Below are 25,559 nucleotides of genomic sequence, written 5' to 3' on the forward strand. Positions count from 1 at the left end.
AACTCACAAAAGTAACAATAAATAAAAATTTATTGAAAATTAAATAATCAAAATCAGCCATCACTTTTGAATTGTTGATTAACATAATTATTAAAAAAAAAAAACTAATGAAATAGGGCTGGACAAAAATGATGGTACCCATAACTTAATATTTTGTTGCACAACCTTTTGAGGCAATCACTGCAATTAAACCATTTCTGTATTTGTCAATGAGCGTTCTGCAGCTGTCAACAGGTATTTTGGCCCACTCCTCATGAGCAAACAGCTCCAGTTGTCTCAGGTTTGATGGGTGTCTTCTCCAAATGGCATGTTTCAGCTCCTTCCACATATGTTCAATGGGATTCAGATCTGGGCTCATAGAAGGCCACTTTAGAATAGTCCAACGCTTTTCTCTCAGCCATTCTTGGGTGTTTTTGGCTGTGTGTTTTGGATCGTTGTCCTGTTGGAAGACCCATGACCTGCGACTGAGACCAAGCTTTCTGACACTAGGCAGCACATTTCTCTCCAGAATGCCTTGATAGTCTTCAGATTTCATCGTACCTTGCACACTTTCAAGACACCCTGTGCCAGATGCAGCAAAGCAGCCCCAAAACATTACTGAGCCTCCTCCATGTTTCACCGTAGGGACAGTGTTCTTTTCTTCGTATGCTTGGTTTTTGAGTCTATGAACATAGAGTTGATGTGCCTTACCAAAAAGCTCCAGTTTGGTCTCATCTGTCCAAAGGACATTCTCCCAGAAGCTTTGTGGCTTGTCAACATGCATTTTTGCAAATTCCAGTCTGGCTTTTTTATGAGTTTTTTCAGCAGTGGTGTCCTCCTTGGTCGTCTCCCATGAAGTCCACTTTGGCTCAAACAACGACGAATGGTGCGATCTGACACTGATGTACCTTGGCCTTGGAGTTCACCTTTAATTTCTTTGGAGGTTGCTCTGGGCTGTTTGGATACAATTCCAACGATCCGTCTCTTCAATTTGTCATCAATTTTCCTCTTGCGGCCACGTCCAGGGAGGTTGGCTACTGTCCCGTGGGTCTTGAACTTCTGAATAATATGAGCCACTGTTGTCACAGGAACTTCAAGCTGTTTAGAGATGGTCTTATAGCCTGTACCTTTAAGATGTTTGTCTATAATTTTTTTCCGGATGTCCTGGGACAATTCTCTCCTTCGCTTTCTGTTGTCCATGTTCAGTGTGGTACACACCTTTTCACCAAACAGCAGGGTGACTACTTGTCTCCCTTTAAATAGGCAGACTGACTGATTATGAGTTTGGAAACACCTGTGATGTCAATTAAATGACACACCTGAGTTAATCATGTCACTCTGGTCAAATAGTTTTCAATCTTTTATAGAGGTACCATCATTTTTGTCCAGGCCTGTTTCATTAGTTTGTTTTTTTAAATAATTATGTTAATCAACAATTCAAAAGTAATGGCTGTTTTTGATTATTTAATTTTCAATAAATTTTTATTTATTGTTACTTTTGTGAGTTTCAAGTGATTTCAGTGAGAATTGTGGGTTTTTCCTTCTTTAACTGAGGGGTACCAACAATTTTGTCCACGTGTGTATTTTATCAGTATATAAATAGTTTTACTGTGTATTTCTTTAGTGTATGGATTAATTCCCAAAATTCAGAAACACCCATGAATATTAAATCTGAATTCCTTTTGCAACTGTACAAAAACTCTGTCTCTGCCTCTGCTAAAACCCTGAGCAGCAGCAGTAGCTCTAAGCTGACATCCTGCACCGAGAGATCAGAAATGACATTCAAAAGAATTCAAAACAGAGCTTTGTGTCTTCCCATTGGCAAACAGTGGCAGTATGTTTTTTTGGGGGGTCCTCTGCAAAGCCGCAAAAGCTGCAAGTCATGTTAGTCTTGCAGTGTGAGCAGCAAACACTTGAAACTGGTGAAGCATGTTTGCATAAGTGAATGCTGCAGAGATAGATGGCACAAACAGACTAAATAGGCATGGATGTCAAATAATCATCCAATTTTGGGTTGCAGTGACAGGAGCTAAGCAGTGTATTGCAGAGAACCCTTTCCCCAGAAACCTTTTCCAGTTCCTCCTGGGGGATCCTGATGCTGTCCCAGGCCAGATAAGATGTGTAATCCCTGCAGTGAGTGCTAGGTCGACTCCAGGGCATGCCAGGGTAAATACAATAGCAACAAAAGCATGAGATAAACTCATCAGACATGCCACTAGGAGACTAAGCCTCCTTTCAAACAAGCTTGTCCAGTAAGCTTCCTCTTTCAGGATCATATTATATTTCCATCCTCTCTCTCCCGGGAGACAGCTTTGATACACACATTTCAAAGTCTGAGTGTTTTACAATGAGGTAAACTGTGGCTCCTTAGAAATAATTGTTTGCATTCACACCAGCAGTGCTTGTGGTAAGTATAGGGACAGATGCATCCCTCAAATATGTACATTATTTCTGTATTTTGTTGTGTTGTTTTAAAGTACATTTTTACAGACGGGTGAGAAACATGAGGAAAAAACCAACATAAAGAGTCTTAACAAGGTACTGGATAATCAGACCAGCTTTAATTCACCTTGGCCTTGATTGTCTAAATCTCTGAATTCTACTAGAGGGTTGAAAAACTCTTGCCCAAAAAAGGTATTCACTCATTTATTGTTGCACAATGGTCCAAAACCTCCCATAGATGTCCAACTGTTTTGAGATCTGATGACTGTGAAAGCCACAGCATGTGATTCACATTATTTTCATCTTCATCACACCATACAATGACCGCTCATGCTCTGTCGATCGTCATCCTGGATAGAAGTGCTCCATCAAAGGTTAAAGGGGAACAACTTGAGATGCAAGTTGACCCAAACCATGCCAGCAAAATACCCCTTGAAGAAAAACAGGGCCCTCTAAAGTAAGACTCAGTGGTTCAAGTTTAACCTTCAGTTTGTTACCCGTCTATAGTTCCTCTGTGACAGCCAAACTGACGTCGTTCGTGCTTTTTTGTGTTGGCTTTTGGCAAATGTGAAAAATGTTTGGGTTTGGCTGTCTATTCTTAATTAAGTGATTTGCTTGTATGCTGACACAAACCTGCTTTGGCTGTAATTTACTTCTAATTTTCGATAATAAAACACATTTTGCTGCTGCTGATCTTTCTGATCAGCTTTGTCAGTGCATGTTCTGTGGTTGCCTGGAGGAATCTGAGCGTGCAGGTGTGGCATTAGAAATAAAGATGAGCAGACAGCTATAAAACTGTTTGCACTGGTGCCTGGTTTTTAGCCTAACACTCTATAACATTCTGCTTTAAGCCTGAAATCCCACACGTCTCTGTGATCAGTTGTTGATTACCTTGGTTTTTTGTTTTGCTTCGTGTGTTTGTCCTGAGTTGACATCGACCAGTAATGCGCTCATATCTCAATTCCTAGGGCTTGTTTTACTGTCCAAAGTTTTAACATTTGTTATTGTGTTTCTGTATCCTACACGGTAGCTCTATTCTTAGTATTCTTGTGCATACGTCTGATCTGTGTTTTGTTTTGTGCAGACATATGGGAGTGTCATTTTTCAAAGACCTGTTTGGATTCTTCTCCTGGCCTGCTTCCCCTGCTGAGCTCATAAACACAGAGCCCATGCAGCTTTAAAGGCCCATCCTGAGTCCATGTTGTGTTGGGGTGTTATCCCGCCTCAGGTAACAACTGGAGTCACTGGAAATGTTCTTAATGCAGTATACTCTGATCTTTGTGATTCTTCTTGGAATTACAGAGACTCTGCAACAGTGAATCCTATCTCACAGACATCTTTGGCTCTGATCTTGTACATTTACAGCTGCTGAGGTTACACAAGGCAATGGGGTTTGGTGCGTTGACTCAGACTCAGACATGTGGACTGTCGATAGGATCAGTCATTTTTAAACTTGTTCTGTAACAGAACTCAGTACGCTCCTTCTACAGCAGTTCGGCATTTGATCTCTTTTAATCGTATAGTTTAAAGACTTACAAAAGTAAACTGCCTTTTACTATACATAGCTTTGAGTTGGTCACAATCCAGAATGTAGTTCTACATTTTCTTAAACTGTTAAACTTGGCGGAGGTGGCGTCTTTTTCATGTGATGTCTGAAATGGTGAAATTCTGAAGCTTGATGACTCCTGATTATTAAGATCAATCAGGTTGAGCTGACAGCTGAGATGGTTCTTTACCAGTCACTGCTACCTTCATGGTAATTCTGCTGCAGTTTATTTTTGGTGCAAGTAGGCCTACAAAGTGTTTGTGTAGTTATTCTGCACTGGTTTCAAGATGATTATTCGGCTTATGTAAGCTTTTGAAAAGTCAGAAAACAACCTTCATGATGTCATCAGGGTTATATCAGCTTGGGCTTGGAGACTTCAACACAGATGAAGTGGTGGAGTTTGAAAGATCGGTGTGTTTACCTAATAATAATAATAATAATAATAATAATAATAATAATAATAATAAAACAAAACACTGAACACTGCAAATGTTTGTTTTTTTAGAGCTTGCATGTGTTAATCTTGAGAGGATATTTGTTTGTTCCTTGTTTTCTGGATTAAATTCTCAGCAACTTCAATTATTCCTCTTCTGAAATGCTGGGCAGTTGGAGCTTTGGAAGTAGTTTTCCAATGACTAATTTCAAATCAATACAATTTATAGCCTAAATAAAGGGTCCAAAACTGTGGGTATGAATAACTTGGTCTTTTCTGCCCTCTACAGTCACAAGTGAAGAATGACACTTTGACTTTAAAGCTATCACAGGGATCATTAATTGTAACTGTGGAAAAGTAGCTGTCTGCAAGTAATTTTTCTCACTGTCGATAAATCTCTGGATTTACCTTTAGTGTGCATGTCAAACAGCTGTAATACAGATATATGAAGTGGCAATGATGAGAGCAGGAGTCCAGGTCATAATCTGAGAAAGAACTGTGAATGCATGCTGTGTTCATTGTTTCTATCCAGTCTCATACACTCTGGTAACATATATGTATGTGAAAAGCATAAACAACTAACCCCCAGCTGCTGTCTAATATGGACACAGTCTCACTGATTGAAGATAATCAACATTACTTTCATCTAATGTCCTGAAATACAGAATGTAACTCAGACTGTGATGAGGCAGCCAGTGCTACAGCTGCTCTGTGGATCAGGCAGGTGGTGTTATCTCGTGGCCTGACTGTGCTTCACGGTTCTTGTCCTTGCAGCTGTAATATTCAAACAGCTTTTCAACCTTCTCAAATGACTGGAACTTCACCGGCTGCTGGCTGACTCACAACTGTGGTTGCATAAGGTGCTCAGTCATTTTGTGATGGAGCAGACAAAGTAATATGCTGAAACTATGCTGGATCCAACTCTGGTTCTGGGATGGATATCATTTTTGATGAATAATATGTTATTTATTATTATGTGCTATGCATTCCTCAGCTCCTCCTATAGACTGACGTGGTTCATTTATTTGAATACAAATGCAAAGCTGCTGCGTTTTAAGTTGAATAAACATGCCCATTTTTACCTTTTTTTTTCCAATGAAATGCAAACCTATGTGCGAAAATGATAAAATATTCAAGCACTTTGTAATTTTGTGTTTGTTTTTAGTGACGATTTTTGGAAGGTTATGTTTTTTAAAAAATGCCGCTTGGAAATGTAACTTAATATACTTCCCTACAAATATAACAGGGCTGAAAGTAATACTTATTTCACCTTGATCTTTTGATGAATTGCTTTAAATGTGAAATATTAATGGTAGCTCTTGAAAGTGGTAAGAAAGCAGCAATAAAATCCTGACATTTAAGAGACTCCTAACAGAGAAGATGCTGTATTTTGCTTGATTAAAGACTTAATGTCTTAGTCCTTTATCAAAATTGTTGTAATTAATATCCTCTGCATCGCAACAATTCAACTTATCACTTCACCTTTAAGATATTTACGCCTGAGCAAACATAATCAGTCTTATTTATGCATGTTTCTGCTTCTCTGAATCAGAACAGTAAAACATAAACTGCACCACATTCTGGCTGTTGTTGAACAAACAGATTGAACATGACCACATCTTTTATATTGTAGCTGATATTTTACCGAATCCAGGATATATGTAAGTTTAGATTTTATTCTTTGTGTTAGTGTGCTCAGTGATTTTATTTTGTGATTGTAAGATCAAAAGGAGCTTTTCTTTCTGTCTCACCTTGTAGACAATGGAGCAAAATGTACATATTACCTACTTTTTTTAAAAAAATTTACTTTTTCACCTTTACTCTACTGATAATGGGGAATTTCAGAAAAGACTGCCCTTAATGTTTGCTAACAAACTGACCAGCAGAACTACAGCAAAATTACACCATGCTGCTTTTACTGCCATCATGTTATTATCAGTGATGTATAATATTTTCCAACGATAGTCCTACCTTTCCCAGAATGCCTGTCACTGAGATGTCCTAACAGTCATTAACTTGTAGAACAATTGAGTTTGTACAAGAACACAAATGTGTCTGAAATTGTTAAAGTCTAACATGGTTGTGTGGTACTGTTAGCTGTTTGCAGTGTTATTCAAATGTCCAATGATATTAATTTCTATACAGTGAAGTGAAATTATTCCAAAATTAAAACCAGCAAACAGTCACTTAGCTCAACCACTTTCACTTTTTTGAATTTAAGCTGATGCCACGAAGAAATGACCAGAGCGTCCATTTCATTTTAGGGATTTCACACACAACACAATCTTCTATACTGAATTTTTTAATACAAGCTGACTTGTTCATATGACTGCAACATCATTTAGGCCTGTCTGCTCATACCACTACTGGCTTGTTAAAAGCAAACCATGAGCTACGTGTTTTCACCAATTGTCCTGAATGCAGCATGGAGGGTTCTTATTGTTTTTTTTTACAAGCGGGTACTTGAACGCAACTCTTCGGGCACTAACACGTTAATTCGTCTCCGCTCCGCCTTCTGTAAAAGACACTAATAAGAATCAGAAAAGTAACATAGAAGAAGCGAATTCCTCTATAGAATGAGATTTTAGAGCTCTGTAGTTTTTCACCGAGTGGCTTTTTTTCTGTGTTACATGGAGTCTGTGTTGAACTCACATAGCCTCTGCGGACTATTTGTTGCTGTTAATTACAACACGTGGATTCACCCCCAGTTTGGAACCGGCTTTTATACGGACTGCAGAGCCACTGGAGTTAACCCGGAAGTCGTAAGTAGCTAAATACACATTCCTGTAATTCTAAACAGCTGTGTGGAATGTGTGTCAGAGTGTAAAAAAAAAACAGGTTAATGTGTTAAATTAAACCGGTACAGAGAGCTGGGCAGGCTGCAGCTGCAAGTTACGCTTCCGCGCATGCGCTGTGTGTATTTGGTATGACGTTTCTTTTGGCTCGGGAATTACTAGAGCATCCAACAACACTGAAAAATCGCTTCTCTGTGTCAATTTTGTGTTGTCACCACAGCAGTGTTTAAATAGTAACACATTAAACTCATTAGCTCAACTAATGATCGTTTATTTGCCACATTCTACAACACAAACGCAAAGTTTGAGCACAACAATGTTTTGTTTTTCTATTGACAAAACTAAAAGTGACAGTAAACAAGGATTCATTATTGTAGCGTCTGCTTCAAAACGCAAAGCATGCACTCATGTTCTGTTAAGAATTAATAGATAGAGGAACATCTGAAGAGAGTTTTTGGAGTTGGGGAAACATGAATGACCTTGTTCACACAATGTAAAAACCTCTGAAAAGTGAACATTATTACTTTGAGGAGTATCATAATGCAAAACGCAGGTTAGGCCTATAATACTCTGGCTGATAGATGTTTTCTGTGTTTTAGGCATGAAAACAAGTCTAAATACTCAAGCGTCAAAACAGAGCTCAAGAAACAAGTGATGGCTATATGTATTTGTAGCCTCGATCCTTTATTGCCATAAACAAATATACAAACTTTAAAGCTCAACCCAGAGAGCACATAGGTACACATATATTTAGAGTTTATTTCTCAGGAAAGTACAGCCCCGTGTAAAGCTGCCATTAACTCAGTTTTAACTTCACTCTTCTCATGTGGAAGGTTTCTAAAGCATGGGGCTAGATTTATTTATTTTCTTTTAGTTTTAGTTTTTTTAGGTGTTATATTGAAGCTATAGAGACAGTGGGAAGGATAGAAAGGAAAGATAGAGAGAGGTATAGATAGAGAGGGGTGAGTGTGGAGGAGATTGGGAGGAGAAAGGAGACTGGCTGTCAGTTTACAACGCGCCAAATCACTTCTTCTTGTGCCACCAGCTCCAGCGGCCTTTCTTCCTCTCAGTCGTATCATTGTCGTCTTTGTGTTCTTTGCTCTTTGTCTTGTCTTTCTGCTCTGCTGTCTGCTCTCGCCCAGGCTTTTTGGCCCTTTTCAGGAAGCTGAAGCATCCCGTGTTTCTTTTCATCAAGGACTCCTGCATTGCTTCATTTTCCCTCTACAGTTCGTTTTGCTTCTGCAGGAGTTGTTGGATTTCCTCTTCATGAAGCTGGCTAGACTTGGTGTTCTCTTTACTTTCAGCCTCCAGTGCAGCTTTCAGCTCGCTGCTCGAGGCGCTGCTGTTCTCAAGCTCATTTTCCAGCTTCTGAATCTCGGCCTTGTAGCCGAGGAGATGCTGATCGGCTTGTTCTTTATCAGACATGAGCAGTCTGACCTTTTTGTCCATGCTGTCTTTGGTCTTGAGCAGCACATGTCTTTCCAGCAAGAGGTCCTCCTTCTCCTCCAGGATCTGGCTACTCTCTTGCAGAAGCTGTTGGTTTTCCTTCAGAAGGGCCTCCTTCTCTGACTGAAGTGTCTTATAATCCCCAAGAAGGTTTTTGTGGTCCAGCAGAAGTTGTTGTTGCTGTTCTTCTGCCTCCCGTCTGGCTTGGTCCAGACGTGCTTGGAACTCTTGTCTGGAGAATCTCTGCAGACATTGCCTTCTCTTGAGGGCCTCTGCCTGGTCTCTCTGGGTCTGCAGCTCCTTTTTGGTAGTCCTTAGTTTAGAGGAAAGACTCTTGTTGTTCCTCTGGAGTTTTGAGATTTCGTTCTCATACCGAAGTTGGTCTTGCTGCAACTTCCGGTTCCTCTCTTGAAGCTGTTTTATCTTCTCTTTGAGTTTTCCAGCTTCGTCAGGTTTTGGACAGTTGTTTGTCCGAGGTCGAACTTCTAAAGTTCCCTGTCGCTGAGTGGAGGCAGTCTCCTCCACAGACTGGAGTGCAGCTCTGCATGCAGTGCAGGACATCCTTCTGATGCCTCTCTTGGTTTGTTGGGCCATTGTAGTCAAGCAGTGTTCAAGCAATGTTTCTGAGAAAACTCCTGGGTTGCCTTCTATGAAGGTCCTGGAATTGCTCTGATTGTCTGAGGAAAGGCGATACATTAGTAAGTTTCCAAATGAACATATATGATGTAATAAGATGTTCTGGCGTCATGATGTGGTGTGACGTGACGGCCTTCGATGCTGTTGCTGGGCAGCAGGACGCACACTGTAGAATGCTCTCCAGCTGTAGCACGTGGTTAGCTAATTGTTAAAAAAAAAAAAAAAAACTTCTTATAAACAAGCAATAACCCGGTTGTCACCTCTTTACGTAGGTTTGGGGGATTCGTTTCCATCATCCAGATCTGACAAGTTTTTCTTAACTGTCTTAATAAATCAATAATTGATAAAGTGCATTTCGATCAATGCTGTGTTGACATATTTTTTTTAATGGTTTTGACATTCCGTAAGCTAATGTTATTGTCCTCCACATTACACTCCTCTGGTAAAATTAATTAACGTATCCCGTTTAGCTGTTTTGCACCGGTTTTAATGTTAACTTCATTCAGATGATCGCAACCATCAGCGGCCTGACGAACGTTAAATATTGTTCAGTCACTAAAGCATCTTAGGACGAGCTAATATACGCTAGCTCTCTGCTAATCTTTTGGCTAATGTTATTAAAATATAAGAAGTGTGGACACGAAGCGTTCCAGAGCCGTTTTATACGTCAGATGGTCGTATCGTTTTGTTAATAGTATATTCTTTTAAATTCTTTCAGGGATTATGGACCACCTGCCAGATAATAACTCCAGGTACAAAGACGTTGAATACTGGGATGAAAGATACAAGACGGAGCAGTGTTATGACTGGTTGGGGAGCTTCTCCAAATTTCAGCATCTTTTGGAAAAACTGGTGAAGAAAGAAGACTCCATTCTGATACTGGGTTGGTAGGATTTTTTCCCCCCTATTTTGTCTGGGTTTTGTTTGGTGGCCTGCTTTCTTCTTTCTTCTCCTCTTTGAGGGTTGTCCTGGTGAATTAGAGGTCTGAGATCCTGATTGCAATGGCAAAAGTTCCTGGTTTGACTCTGGCTGGAGACCGATGTCTGCATCACATGTCAGAGCTCATCTCTAGCCTCCATTTACTGTCACCTCCCCACAGTCTGCTGTCAAATAGAGGGAAAAATCTCTGCCACTATTTGTCATTATGACTGTCACATATCATCACCATGGTTGTCATTACTGTCATTATAATCATCAATACTGCCATTAAATCTTTCCAGACAGTCATTTGCATAGAATTGTCCTCATGTGGCGGTGTGATAAATGTGGCCCAAATATTTAGATAAAGTATCATTATATTTGTCATGTGGCTGGTGTGAAGACATCTGTTGTATGGTAGTTTCTAATAATTATTTTTATTTAGTCTTTGCTAGAGCGTGGTATTCTTTATGTTTTGTAGTCTCCAATTGCTACTTGTTTAATTTAAGAAAGGAGGCCTACAATTTCAGTTGGTAAATTTGACCTAAAAAGCAGGAGCAGTAGAAGTTTGCTAAAACAAATACTGTGCAAATGTTTATCATTCTGTCAATAATATGTCCCACTGCCATTGTACGTGCATGTCATCATACAGAATGATGCACAGCAAAAAATTCATAATTAATAAGGAGTATACAACCTGATATTTTGCATATTATTGGAGCTGTATCTCCTTTGCATTTAGCTAATTGGTCCAGATGTATGCAAAATGTACAGCAAGCAAAGCTAAATATGTCTGTATAGGAGCATTCCCAGTCACCCCAAAGCAATTTCTGTGCATTTCTTTGCTTTTCTCACATTTTTTACTCACTGTGGCCTTTTTTTATTTATTGCAATATTAAGTCCTGCACCTCAACACAACCACTATTAAAATTGCTGAGAACTGTAAAATGTCTTTTGCACTACATAGCACAGTTGAAACTCAAGCTATTTTTAAAAAATCTTTTTCCAGTTTCTGGCTCTGATAAATGATGTGATTTTGGGTATTTAAAAAAAAAGAAAGAAAAAAAAAAGAAGATAGTGTGCCTTTCAAAGCTGACAATGTGTTTTAGGGTTCAGAGGGTTAAGGAGGAAACTAAATTGTCTTGTTCTATCATGAGACAATAAAAGACAATCCAGGTCCCTTTTTTTAACCTATTACTGCCACAAAAAGTCACTTTCTCTGTAAAAGTGTCTGTACATTCCCGTTTGTGAGGAACCAGCCAGTAATTGCTTCACTTTTTAGTGCAACTTGAACTGAATATGTATGTTGTAGTGATGCCATTAGATATTGCAATAGAAAGGATCCCACAGTGGTAATCAGGTAATATCTGATAAAGTGCTTATATTACTTAAACAGTGTTTGGTAGCTTTTGGTATGCACACTTTTAGTAAGGGCAAAAAATAGTGAGGTTCATTACCCAGCTCAGACTTTTAATTCTGCAATATTTTGCTGTATTTCCCAAGTTATTTCAGTTACAACTCGTACAAAGCAGCAAGTAATCTCTTTGTGAGGAATACAGAGTTGGACGTAATCTTCATTATTAATGGAAGTAACATTCAATTTGTTCATCATGAGGTGTTAAATCATTTGGCTTTAAGTGTTAATTCTGCAAATGCCCACAAGGTGGCAGTGTTGCATTAAAATAAATCCTTTGTGCTCAGCACCAGAGTGGCCCTGCTTCTTTGTAAAACATGCCACAAAAACATTTGAATCATGAACACTGCGTCTTGGCTGCTGAACACACAGTAGGTTCGGTGTGCGTTTGGCTTGAAATTGTCACTGTAGGCCAAATTCTTTATTGCTTCCTTGTTGTTTTAATATTCATTAGATGCCATAGTAAGATTTTTTTGTTTGGATTTGCATATCGTTGTTTGCCTACTAGTTCTGAGGTGACAATGCCACTCTGCATTACAGTCATTTTCAATGTAATTGCTTGTTATCTAAAGATGATAAAAACAAGCATTTTGTTTACTGGGATTGAAGCTGTACACTTTGATATAGTCCTGCTTTAGGTTGTATTAATATGCACTTTTAATAAAGACAGATTTTGGTAGTCATTTTCTCATATATCATTTGGAAGAGACCAATATGCTGAAATGCCAGCTTTAAAGCCTTTTGTTGTTGTTCCTCTGCAGAAGCACAGAGGGCTGTGGTGGTCTGTCTCTCTCTGGTGGAAGCTTTGTTTTTGCATGTGCAGTGGTGTTTGTGTGTGTCAGGAGGTTTGTTCAATTTGTGTCAGGGAGTGACAGGGGCTTTCTACTATATGTGTAAGAGTCAGTCTGTGTGGTTCCCAAAAAGTTGGGTATTCTATTCTCCTTCCCTGCAAGACCACCGTGCCAAAATACATGCAACTTTATTCCACCTGCAGGGCTTATTTTGAGTGTTGACGATCTGGCACCCTGCAGGTTAAAAACTGCAGTTTGAAGCAGTAAAGTCAAGCACTGACAGACAGACGGACAGCCTCAGATAGTATGCAGCCTCACTTTTTCAGTGTGCGTCATTGGCACACCTACAGCAGAGGCGTGAGTGGGCTCAGAGACTCCGGAGTCTGATATATAAAACATCTTCTCCTGCTTCTCTCCTGCATTACACTGCAGCAGGCAACACAAGGGCAGGCCACTCTCTGCACACTGATTTAAGCCCAAAGGAGAAGGCCATTATATCGCTTGAGAGCTTTCATCTCGAAGGGCATCTCTCTGTCTTGCGGGCTAAATTGTGGAATCATGCATTTCAGTGACCTGCACGTGCCGGTGTCTTCTTCAACAACACACATGCACAGAGGGGGAGCTATATACAGGGAAGCATATCGTAAAGATGTGTGAACCGTCACGTGTCGTATAGATACGGAGAACTCTTAAAAGTACTTCAGCATCGCCACGCTTGCACGCATTTCACTGCCTACGCTCATTTGTCAGGTCTGTAAATCCAGAGAGACTATTGACGATAAGATGACACAAAAAATTAGTGTCAGTATCGAGGGGCCGGGGCACAACTGTACAGAGAGGAGGGAAGACTTGAAGAAAGGCTCGAGGCGCCACAGCGCTGTTTGTATGTGTGGATGGAGGAAAGAGAGATGGAGGGGAGGTAAATAACTAATCAGGTTTGGGCCACTCTGCCTGTCTCAGATGGAGGTCATTTCCATTAAGATAATCTGTACAGCGCGGGGAGGGATGCATAGATGAGGAGCGTTCTTCAATGTTTTGCTGCATCTTGATGGCAGTTTTAATGCCTTTCTCCTTCCGTGGATTTTTGTGTGTTTTACTTTGTTTCTCTCTTTATCTGTACAGTTTCATATTGCATGTTGGTGTTCATCTGTCAGCCTCCATTTTCCTGTTTTCTTCAGGACATCTATGCCCCTCACCTTTTCAGTACCCTACTTCTGCCTTTTGTTCTTAGTCCGGTTTGTCATGATGGCCTTTTGAGATAATCTGACATTACATGAGATAGTGCATGATCGGACATTAGTGTCATCCGTTTAATACCTTTCCAACGACAAAGCTGGACCACCATCTGCTCAGCTGTGACTCTGCTACATGTGCTGCTGGACGAACGATATGATGACAGTGTTTCTGAATTACCCCAAGTATATCTCTGTATTATGTTCTTTCAAAGACAGTTTCCATATTGGACAGTGCATATGTCGATACTGAGATAAGTGTGTTCACGCCAATATTAGCCAATCGATATATTCATAGGCAGCACTGTAGGAATATAGATGGGTGACAAATTAACCCCGTTGTTGTCCTGCGGGTCAAAATTGACCTGTTTTAAAGTTTGAAAATGTGGGGAAAAAAAATATTTTCACAGTGAAACTTCTGATGTCCACATTTTCAACACTTTTATAAATCTTGAACATTCTTGGTGGAAAAAAGAAACGTTAAAATGTTTCTTAAGATAACTAAAAATTCAGTGAAATTCACTGGATTTTGGTTAATTTTTTGGGAATCTTCTGAAAGAAATATTAGAAGTTTGCTGATGTGTATGTAATCATTTTAGAATTTTTAGGATTTTTTGTGGTAGATTTTTACTCATTTTTTGAAAATATGTACAAGGATTTCTTGCCACATTTGGAGAATTAAAAAAAAACAACTTTTAAGGAAACTTTTAAGGAATTATTGGGATTTTCTTCTGAAAGTTTTGCAAATTTTCATAAATTTTGGGAATTGTTTGCTGAATTTTGAGATTTTTTTCAGACAAGGAAACGATATTTTTTGTGCCGTAAAGTGAGGACAACAGGAGGTTAAAGGATGAACCCTTGACCTCCCACTGTGGGATCCTGTTGCTCTGTTATTCCTTAAGAGGCTTTTGTGGCCAAAGACTGAGGTCCAATTCACTACCGTTTACATGAGAAGAAATCACTGCAAATCACTAAAAAAGAGATCCGACACCACCTTTTGCTGCGATGAAAACATTTCTATCCTTATTGGGCAGTTCTCTTTCCAGGATCATAAATGACCCAATCTCAGGGCACGAAAGGGTTCATGGAATGGTTTGGAAGTAATTTAAAACGTAGTGAATCAGATGTTATGGCCTTTTGGCAGTCACCATATCTGAATACAGTTAAACATCTGGTGTGAGATTTCAGGCTGACATGTAAAATAGCGCTCCCTCACGCCATCAACAAACCACTAGATGAGGGAATATCTTTTGTGAGAAATGACGTTCCATCACTTTAGTAGCGTTTTAGAGATTCGGAGGAACAATGCCAAGATGTATTGAAGATGTTTTGTTAAAAGGTGACCCACAAACACTGTCCTGCTGTTATAAATACTCACCAGAACACCAAATGCGGTAGCAGAAAATAGACTTGCACTGCTTCTTGAGTAACCTTTATTAGAAACCACATTGCCCGGGGTTTCTAAAATATATTTCTAACCTGTTTTTTTTTAAAGATTTGTGTTTCCAGTAGAAATAAATGGGTTTTAGACTGATAAAGAAAAAGTATAAGAGGCAAACTTACATTTTAATGCTTGGCTTTCCATAGGTTATGTTGACAATAGCAAAATAAAGACTGTCTCGGATATTTCCTTGTACGTAAAAAGTATTTTAACAATAGTTCTTCTTGAGGCCAGAAATTTTTCATTTCTCTGCAAATTGTTAAAAGCAGGAAGAAGAACATTAAAATGGTTTTTCTAACCAGCAGTGTTTTTGCTTCCACTAAGTTTTATCTATAGTTGTGTGCACTTCCACCTTTTCTCTTTCTCAACATCACGAGCGTTTTACCTTTGCAAAAGTAAAAAAAACTTTTACATAAGGATGGATACTCAAAATACAGTATCGATCCCTTAGTCCCTCATGATCAACAACGGTGGTAAACTCATTCATAATAGCATGTCCTGTTTAGAAGTTGCACTGCCCCACTGAGACACCCACTTCAAGCACATTGACATTCAGTCAGTGCTGTTTCTGCTTCATAATATAATTCGGAATGGTGCTCATTTCTCGGAATAATGATGACTGCAAGTTAAGAAAAAAACACTAGCTCTGAAAATTAGCACAAACTGTGAAGTGTGCTGGATTATGAAAAGACTACAGTTATGAAACAGGGCTGTGGGAAGTAAAGACATCACTAGCACATTCCAGTTTGTACGCTGAACAAAACCCCAACCTTAATAATATTGCTTTTATAGCACCGTGTGTGTCCTGTGCTGCCTCTTAATGTGATATTATTTTGCTCAGCACTGGCCTGGCTGCATGGTAAGCTGAAGGCCCGGGGTGATGTGTGTCACAGCGTTGCGTCAAACAGTCCCAGAACCTCCATCTGACCACTGTGAGAGTTAGCAACATTACCGAGCATTAGCAGTGATCAGCTCGCACACGGTCCAGTTCCCGCCTGCCGCGCACAGCTCCTTCTTTTCTGGCCTGCTCCAGGCTGCTGCCAGTGATGTAATGACCCCACGTCTCCAAGCGGTCAGCGCTCACGGCCTGTTCCCCCAAGGCGAGGGGTGATGATGTAATGGCTCTTTTATCCTGCAGTGTGTGTAGTTGAGATGCGTGTGAGTGTGTTTGTGGTGTCGTCCCAAGAGTATCTGCTCGGTGCAGCTGATACGGAGAAAAATGACAGAAAATCTTCAAAGTGAGACCGAGAACTGCCTTTCAGGGTCCACAGGGCTACTGAAATATGTGTAGGTGCGTTTTAGCATCACTGAATAATTGAATGATTTTCATGTGACGTTGATGGTAAACAGGGGAATACCCAGATTTGCCAAAGCTTTCTCAGAACAGCCACATGCGGACACAAAAAAGCTCTACGTATTTATAGATTCCCACTATTTTGATGATTGATTTAATCATTAAAGTGACTTTTCAAGGAAAAACACACTCCCCATAAATGTATTTTTTATTGCTTTTTGAACACTAAATAATGGTTAATGTAATCTTTCTTTTTCTGACAAGAATTTACTAAATGAAAACAGATTTTGACCAAGTAATTTTAAATCAGTTGAAAACAGAAACATGAAATTACTAAATAAGTTCTTGATAAGTTTTGCTTTTGTTTTTTTTTAAATGTGAAGATCATGCATTTCCTAATACATGTATTAGCTTTCAGTGAAGCTTTCAACTGGTCTTCTTTTTAGCAGATGAGATGTAGAAACTGTGATGTAGAAAAAGTGAGTAAGGGTCTGTGAGTGTTTTTTTCTTTACTTGTCATCAGTCTGAGCATCACTGACCCGTCACTGGTGGGACCCTTGAGCTCCTCTGGGTGATGTAAGTGGTGTTTACTGGCGAAGGCATAAAGAAAGACCACAAGTGTGACTGTTCAGTCAGCTGCTGTGTGACTATGTTTGACCCACTCCTTTGACAACAATGATGCTATGCCTTTTTTAAGAACATTACTGCACTCTTGCATCAATGCAGCCTCTTAAAGTCTTTCCTCCGCCACTCTCTTGGCCTTTGATCTCATATTTCGAATTCCTCACCACCATCTCCAAACACTCCTTCATTTTCTCCATTTGGTCCTCATTGTCCACATCTCTCTTTTTTTCTCGTCGTCCATCGCCTCCCTTGCCCTCCCTTGTGTCCGTTTGTCAGTATTTGGTATCAGAGTTGTCCACCTGTGTGCCCTGAGCCAGTCCAACTATATATAGCTGGAGCAGAGGTGTTTACGACAGCATTGAGAGCTTAGGGAGCTGCACTTTTCACAGGAGAATCCAACTAACTGCTTGTAGGCTATTATGTCGAGCTACGATTCATTCAGAAATTGGCGTCTCACTAGAGGTTTGCACATTTCTAGGGGATGCTATCAGTCACTGCTGCTGCTTTATTCCTGTTATGTAGTATTTTAGGCCAACATTCTGTGCTTGTGCATCCTTATCAGCACTGGGCTGTACTGAAATAGTCGACTTTATCCACAAATATGAAGAAGAAAACACTTAATTATCTCTTAAACAGTGACAGCAGATAAATGTGACCAAGTGATACAAAAAAATGTCATTTTATGATTGTTTTCATAATTTAAATTAAATTTAAATGAAAGAATCAACAGTTTCAGATTGGGTGCCAATAGTTAAGAAACTCCTTTGAGAGAGAAACAAGTGGAACCGTCTTCTTTAAATCATTGACCTCTGGATCTCGTGCTGTCTTTGTTTTTTTGAGGTGTGTGGTGCCATTATACCAACCTCTAAAGAGCTCAGGCCCTTGGGAAAAAAGAAATATGGATGCCTGTGTGATGAGGAATTAAAGAGATCTCCAATCTATTTGAAATACATCATTTCACCGTTAGGAAAATCATTTACAAAAGGAACAGACTGGTAATTTGCGAAGAGTTGTCCTAACAGCAAATTCCACCTGACAGCACAGTGCATGATGTAAAAAGAAGTCTTCAAGAAGCGCATATGACTACAATCAGAAAGGGGATAACACACTTGCATTGGTGACAATTTGTAATGTTGCGTTCTGGACAGACGAATCAAACAGACTTTATGACCCACACTTCGTATTTACACACAATGCTGAGAACAAAAGCCGCTGAACCCCCGATTTGTCGTAACACAGCAAATGAGCTGTGACAGAAACTGGGACAGTATGGAGGGTTGGATCTTTTATAGCCCAGGAACACTGGACCCAAGTGCTCCAGGCAGGCAGGATCATCCACTCCGACACCTGAGTGACCTGAAAACAAAACATAAAATACACCCAGCATGTCTGATCTAACCATAACAGCCAAACAGCAGTTGACATATAGGGACTAAAGAAAACAGCTCTTCAAGAAAAGAACCTAATATCAGTTGTGAAGTACGCTGGTGGAAATGTTCTGGTTTGGGGTTGCTTCACTGCTTCAGGAACTGGGCAGGCTGCAGTCATTGATTCAGCTGTGAATTGAGTTTGAGTTTTGACAAATGACTTCTCGAAATATTTCAACAAGCTGATTGGGATTGGGTGATACATTCTGATTCCAACAACCATGACTGCTGATATATTCACCGAGGTGGCCGCCACTATTTGAAAAGAGTCTGCTGCCACCAGATCATTGTTTCCCATAGACTGATTTATTTGCGGCAGCCTGCCACAGTATCAACACTCACCGCCACGTATTGATTTTCCATTTTTATTTTAAATGCATAAAATCTTCCGGCTCTCTTTCTCTCTCTGTCTTCATCTGTCTGCCTCACAAACACACTGACAACGGATTTATCAGTGAACAGTCCCTCTTCTCCATGCACACATTAAATAAAACGTGTGTGAGAGGAATAACTGGTGTTGGATTAATCAGTCCAGAGTTAATAACTTTGCACATTTTTCCCCCAAAACCGATGAATGCAAGTTAACTCTGATAAACTAGTATATCTGTTCTTAACACAATGCTGGTCAAACTCAGAGATTCAGCTCTTTGAATTAGCCATTGCAAGCATGTTAGAAGCCTACGTGTGGTAGAGAGACCTCTGACTTTGAGACTGTGTCTTTGCTAATTCAGTTTTACTGTTTGCACCAAATCTGCAGTGTTAAGAAGAGAAGAGACATCATTTTAACGTTGCATGAATCAGGCCTTTGTTACCTTTTCTGGACTAGCAAACACGGTACACAACATTTACATGGCTGTTCTATTAAGATTTGGACCTACACTTAGCAGCTGATGACAGTAACTCATCACCTCTATCTGAATGCATTTACATTATTATCTGCTGAGTCCGATATCAGGGAGGCAGGTCATCAAATTAGACAAATGAAGCAACTTATACATACATCTAATCAGCCAACCCAAAAGCCAATGTCAAAGATTAGCGGACACTGATGCAGAACTCTTTCAAGAAGTCCTTTCTACTCAAAGTGACTGATACTAGCTTGTGTTTACGCTGAAATATGTCATATCTTTTGGTATTTTGGTTGAAATAAAGTTTGTAAATGCTACCTTTTTTTTGTGGCTACGTTCAAGAATGCCACCTTTATCTGAACACACTGTTTCAAAGATGATCAGATGTTTGCTTGTCCAAATACCGTCTCAGAAAAAGCCAAATTTCTATTGCATGTACTCATTTTTTCCTAATGATTATGTGCAGCACAAGCGGCGTTGGAGGAGTATATAGGCTGAGCAGCAGGATTTCATTTCAGTGTTAGCAAAGAGAACTTTGTTGACAGTTCTCACACTTCTTTTCCGCCCCCCCTCAGTGTTAGAAGTGCTCACATACACACACACACACACACACACACACACACACACACACACACACACACCACACACACACACACACACACACACACACACACGCAGAGACGCATAACGCTGATGGGATGGAAAGTCACTGGCAGCACAGAGAACGTGGGGAGTGAGAGCGATTCGGAGTCAGGAGTTCTGTCTTAGCAGCTGTCAGAAGATCCAGCTGATATCAGATATGCTTTTGCTCATGGGAAGTTCAACCCTCATTTCCCAACTTGAGTTTCTGCAATTTTCCATGCAACCTTTGCCTCACTTTTTGTACTCTCTGGCACCTCTTCCTCATTATTCCCACTTTGTCTTTTCCTTCCATTTCTCCCTGTTCATCTGCATGTTCCTTTCTGTATTTCTTTTCTCATTTTTCCATCTATTTGCTCCACTTCCTTCTCTTGTGTTGTGCAGTATCTGCACAGGCAAGCTCACGCATGCATACCTCGGTGTGTTGCAATGACAAACAGGCGCCAGGCTATGAGGAAGAGGTAGCTTTCAGAGGAAAAACAAGACAAGCCTGGGCCGTTTCACGCTGGCCCTTCCTTTTTATTGATCACAGTTCTTCCTTCCAGGGTCGGCTGGAGGCGGAGCATGTCTGATCAAACAGGCTTCTATCTGCTCCCTGTAGTTTGTGCTAGATGTTGTCCAGTTTGTTCACAGTGATGTTTGAGAAATATATTGGTTTTGTGTATTTACAGTGGCCTGATTCTGAGTTGAATGTGTTGTCGCAGGGGCTTCGACAAGCTGTGATTTGTCATTCACACTCCTGTCATAGTTTTGCAGGAGGATTTGCACGTTTTGTTCGGTAATAATGAGCAGCAATGAGGACAAAATGTTTGCTTTTTTTGTCAAGGTGCAAGGTATGCACTGATAAATGTAGCTGCTCAACAAACAAAGCCAGCAGAGGTTGTTTTGTCTGCAGTGTCCTCTGGCCTCAACCACACACACACACACACACACACACACACACACACACACATACACACACAGAGATCTATCCTTAACCTGAAAACCACATCTTCACCCTCAAAATTGCAAAATAGTCCTTTGGCGAGAATGTGTTTGTTTTTCCAAAATGCCCTCACTGAGATGTTCCAACACTCAAAGTGATCCTCATAAAGATAGTCGTAGAATTAAACACACATTTCTGCATCACATGTACACCTATGCTGTCTATGCACACAAAATCTTGTACACTACCCCTTTGTCTGCCTGTACTGTACTGCTGAAGCATCTGCAGCAGATGTAAAACTGCGGCAGATGAGGGGTGCCGTGTGAATGGAGGGCGGTTTGACTGAATGAATGGCTGCAGGGATGAATGACTGAATGAAAGAAAGAGAAACAGAGGAGGTGAAGGAGAGTGTAGCTTTAGGCACATAGATTCTTACCCCCTCATCCTCTCTCATCTCCTCTTCTTCTTCCTCCCTCCCTCTCTCTCTCTCTCTACCCCAACCCTCCCCTCTTCTCTGCCTCTGCATTGGCTGTTTTTCGGTTTTCAGGGAGCCCTCACCATGCAGCAGTCAGTAAGTCAGTAGGGGCAACCCTCCCTCCAATCCGCCCTCTCCTCCTCCCGCCTCCCTTCCTCCCTACTTTTTGCTGCTGTAAGGAGTGGTGCTGTTTATGAATGAGCCTCAGAGCCGCAGAATGTGAATGAAAAATAAGAGGGGGAGCGAGGGGATAGGGGCGCAAGCTGAATGAAATGCAGCAAAGCAGGGGTAGAAAAATGGAGGAAAGACGCTGAATGAAAATCATGGGGGTGGGGCTGGGGGTGGAAATGAAGAATGAAGAGAATGTGAAATTACACTGGAAAGATAGCCGGGCTTCAGTTCCTGTCCCTGGAGCTTTCACTGTATATGTGTGAGTATGATAACGTCCAGCCTCATAGGTATGCAGATCAGGGAGGATGCCGGGAAGGAGGATGCCTGGACTGGTGACTGTTTTGCCTATGAGCCAATGGGAATCTCCACTACCTAACTAACACATACATACACACATATACACAGCCCTCTCTGCAAGCTGGTGCTCCGTGCTTTGAATAATAACGGGGTTACCCGGGCAACCAGGCTAGGATGATCGATGGGCCTGGCCCTGATAAACAGAGCACAGAGGCAGCGTGCTGCTGTGTGTGTCTGTGTGTCACAGGGTTTCTGATGTCGCAGTGGGAGTTTCTTTGTTTTGCGACAATTACAAGATGTCTCCTCCGACCTGTGATTGTATGCGTGTGTGTTTCGACTGCTCACGGAAACACAGCATCACTGCATGCATGTTCAGAGGGAGCACATTTGCCATTTGTGTGTGGACATGGAGTGGTTGTTTTTTTTCAATGACTAACTCTGTTTTCTGTTACAATATGGCTTTGATGAAGTGTGTGTGGTCACCCCCACAGGCAGACTGTGTGGACACCACGCACACGCTATCCTGATTCATCCACTTACAGTAATAATATGGCCATTGGAAAGAGAGAGGCTGCATGGCTTTTAGTCACTCCCAGAGTGCAAATTATACAGCAAACCAATGAATCCAACTGGCTACTTGATTTGCTGCATATGATTATGTTTTTACAAGTGCTGTCGCTTGAAAACAAAATGGATTGAGTGAGGATCTAAAAGATGCAAGGAGGAGAAGGTGGTAAGAGAATAAGACAGACATTTCACATATCAGAGGTAATGGTGAAAAAATGATTATGCACTTATTAAGAGCTGTTTACAAAACCATAAATGTTTTACAAAGTCTTGCAAAACATAGAAATACAGCATCAGTCTAGCATTTACAGTTTTGATGTTTATTTCGTTGGCAAAATGAAGTCATCGTAGGTTTTTGTTGGTGTGAAATTCGTCTTCACAGCATTGTGATGCTTTTTGAATCCGTTAATATTGATGAGAAATCATTTATATTAACAGATAAACTACCTTATAATATTAATAAATTACTTTATGCTAGTATTAGGGCTTGGCTGTAAAACAATAATCTACCATTCTGGTGATACACTCTGTTAACACAGGTAAAAAACTGTTAGAATGTTCAGTAGTTTCACGTAAATGGATTGGATGCAAAATTGGATTCAAACCAACATGAAAGTGGTTGGTCCCACCCTCCCTCTGATTTCGCCCCTTTATTTGTGCACACGCGCAGTACATGAGAGGGTTGCCCGGAGTGCTGCAGCATCTTGCCTGTTTTGCTGTTTTCCACTCTTCTACATTTAGTACATTTAGTAAATAATAAAGGAATTACGTTAGAATTCTGTATTGAGTCTAACTTGTCCTAATACCAAAATAACATGAATCTGCTAGGACGAACGAGTAAAGTTTCAATATGTGATTACACTCGTGTATCCCTCTCGATGACGTTGTTTGTCAAACTTAGTACATTTACGCGTGTATATGTGTTACATTGTTTATTTATTTCTATCTACAGTTCAGAATTGTATGACTCCTCTGACGAAGAGTATGTCCCAGACGCCCCAACATCTTCCTCCAGAGGTCGGGCATCTAAACGAAGCCGTCAGGCGGGCTATGGAGGCCATGGTCGGGGAGCGACGCGAGCACCCCGAGCCAAAAAACGTCCTGCAGTCTCTTGGCCTGACAAGCCGTGGGATTGGTAACTTTTCTGGAAGTTGCTGATCCCTGATGCTCTCTCCTCCACAAGCAAAACAAATGTGCGCGTGGTTGCGTAGTGCGTAGCTCGCCCACCTCTGCATGGGCTTGCTTGCTGTGCGCGTAACCGTTGATTGACAGCATGACAAAGCTGAAGCTTGAACTTGATTGGTCGGCAGCGACCGGCGCTTTTTGGAATAACATGGGGGTCTATGAGAGGAAGACGGAGCTCATGAATAAATTTTCATATCGCGTCATACTAACATTATATTATAGTATCGAACTAGACTAACACATTTAAGCTTTGTTAAACAATGATACATAAATTGAAAACAAACGGAAACTCCGGACATGAGCTTTAATCTCCTCGTGGGGCAGTGGCCTTCATGTGCCTTTAAATGTTAATTGTTCATAGCTTCAAACTGTAAACGCAGAAGGGGTTCTCAGTTTTCCAACAGTCTTTGAGCTACTCATCTGTAGCTTGCCATTCTGCTGAAACACTTAACCAACTTTAAATTTAAAAATCATCATTTTCCATCAAAGTCACAATATTCTACATGTCTACAAAAACAATACCAAAATAAACATTTACAGTAACCACATGCTGTTACAACAGTTCAGAGACTTTTCAGCTGAATAGGGTTGAACTGCAGGCTGTTTACACAGAGCAGATTGGATATAGACACAGGCCCAACACAGACCCAATCCTGGTGGGGACTTGAAAAAAGTTTTCACATTTTGATGTAAGGTTTTTCAGTTTTTTAAGAACAATCAAAGAAATTCAACTTTTGTTATTTTTTTTTGCCTTTTTTTTGTGATTTATGCCATTATAATTGCGCCATACTGCACAAAGGACATTTCTGAGCTCTCTTTACTTTTAGCCACGGTTGTTTGCATAGAGGTGCAGGACTTTATATTGCAGTAGGATATATAGAAATGATATATGAACTCACAGTGGGTAAAAATGTGACAGGAGCAACAAAAGAACACCCAGAAGCTGCTTGGAGTTCAGAGGGTTAATTGGTAGATATAAGTTCAATGAAATCTGTTCCGCACAAGGTTGTTGGATTATTCAGGGTCGTGTGTGTGCTGATAATGGAAATACAGTTTGCTGTTGCAGTAAAAGGCGTAAAATGTAATTTTCAATTCTGTGTGAACAAAATCTAGTGTACCTTCATTGTGTTGCAGTTCACAGAGACATTCAAATGGAAAGATTACTGAATGAATAAATACGACTGTAGTTAAGTATGAAAATGTGTTTTTAAATAATCTGGGTGAACTGAACCTTTGATGTGGTTTCAGTGTGACAGTACACAGTACCTGGGCTTTTAAAATATGTCACCAGAGTCCACATACAGCTGTTGTATTTCAATTGCAGCCCAGCATAAGCACCTGCAGACGTGTTTCTTGAAGTGTCAGTGGACGATGCTGTGTGCTGTCGAGGCTGAATTGAAACATGGAGTTTGTCTTCTCTTGCAAGCAAACAAATATAATGTATTTGTAAAACTAGCATTCAATTGAATCTGTACAGTGCGCGTTACTGGATTTCATGTAGCTGTAGAGACTCTTTTTTTTTTTTTTGTCGGTTTTACGTTTCAAACATGGTGTCACAAAACTGGGTTAGAATATGACGGTGACTGGCAATAAAAAAAACCTCCTCTCTCTGCACTGCTCACTCCTACGTCACATTAGCCTCGCTCTCCCCCTCCCTCCACACTCTCCCACCTCTTGCCTTCCTCCCTGTCCTTTCTCTGCTCTCCCCCTTTTTCCCCCGGCAGAGAGGAGGAGGAAGAGGAGGAGGAAGGAAGGAAGAAAGAGCGACTGCTGAGAGGTGCATCTGCAGCCAGAGTCACCTCTCAAGAGCTGATGTGTCATGCTGGAGCTCGCTGTGCGTTGCTCACAAAGACATCACGTTGACCTCGCAGATGGGTCATCTAAGTGCATTCGGAATCGCACCGCTCTTTTGTCACCAGTAACGAGAGACAAGCTTCCTTCGCTGTGACAATCGCTGTATGTTGCAGCACAAGAAGTCCCTTCTCCGTGACCTTGTACACTGAAATCTGTGATTTCTGCGACAGGCTCTGTCTG

At 40.7% G+C, this 25,559-nt stretch overlaps 1 protein-coding gene across 1 annotated transcript in view; it reads left to right on the top strand.

The window, feature by feature from the left end:
* The first annotated feature begins 6,977 nt into the window (after nucleotides 1-6,977).
* ece2a (endothelin converting enzyme 2a) overlaps nucleotides 6,978-25,559 on the top strand; it is a 103,504-nt gene continuing 84,922 nt past the window's right edge. The window contains exons 1-2 of the mRNA XM_051953718.1: nucleotides 6,978-7,162; nucleotides 9,996-10,160. Coding sequence (XP_051809678.1) covers nucleotides 10,001-10,160 — 160 coding nt within the window. The 5' untranslated portion in view covers nucleotides 6,978-7,162; nucleotides 9,996-10,000. The remainder of the gene's footprint in view (nucleotides 7,163-9,995; nucleotides 10,161-25,559) is intronic.

This window comes from Acanthochromis polyacanthus, chromosome 9 (genome assembly GCF_021347895.1).
Source record: "Acanthochromis polyacanthus isolate Apoly-LR-REF ecotype Palm Island chromosome 9, KAUST_Apoly_ChrSc, whole genome shotgun sequence".
In the NCBI taxonomy this organism is placed as follows: domain Eukaryota; kingdom Metazoa; phylum Chordata; class Actinopteri; family Pomacentridae; genus Acanthochromis; species Acanthochromis polyacanthus.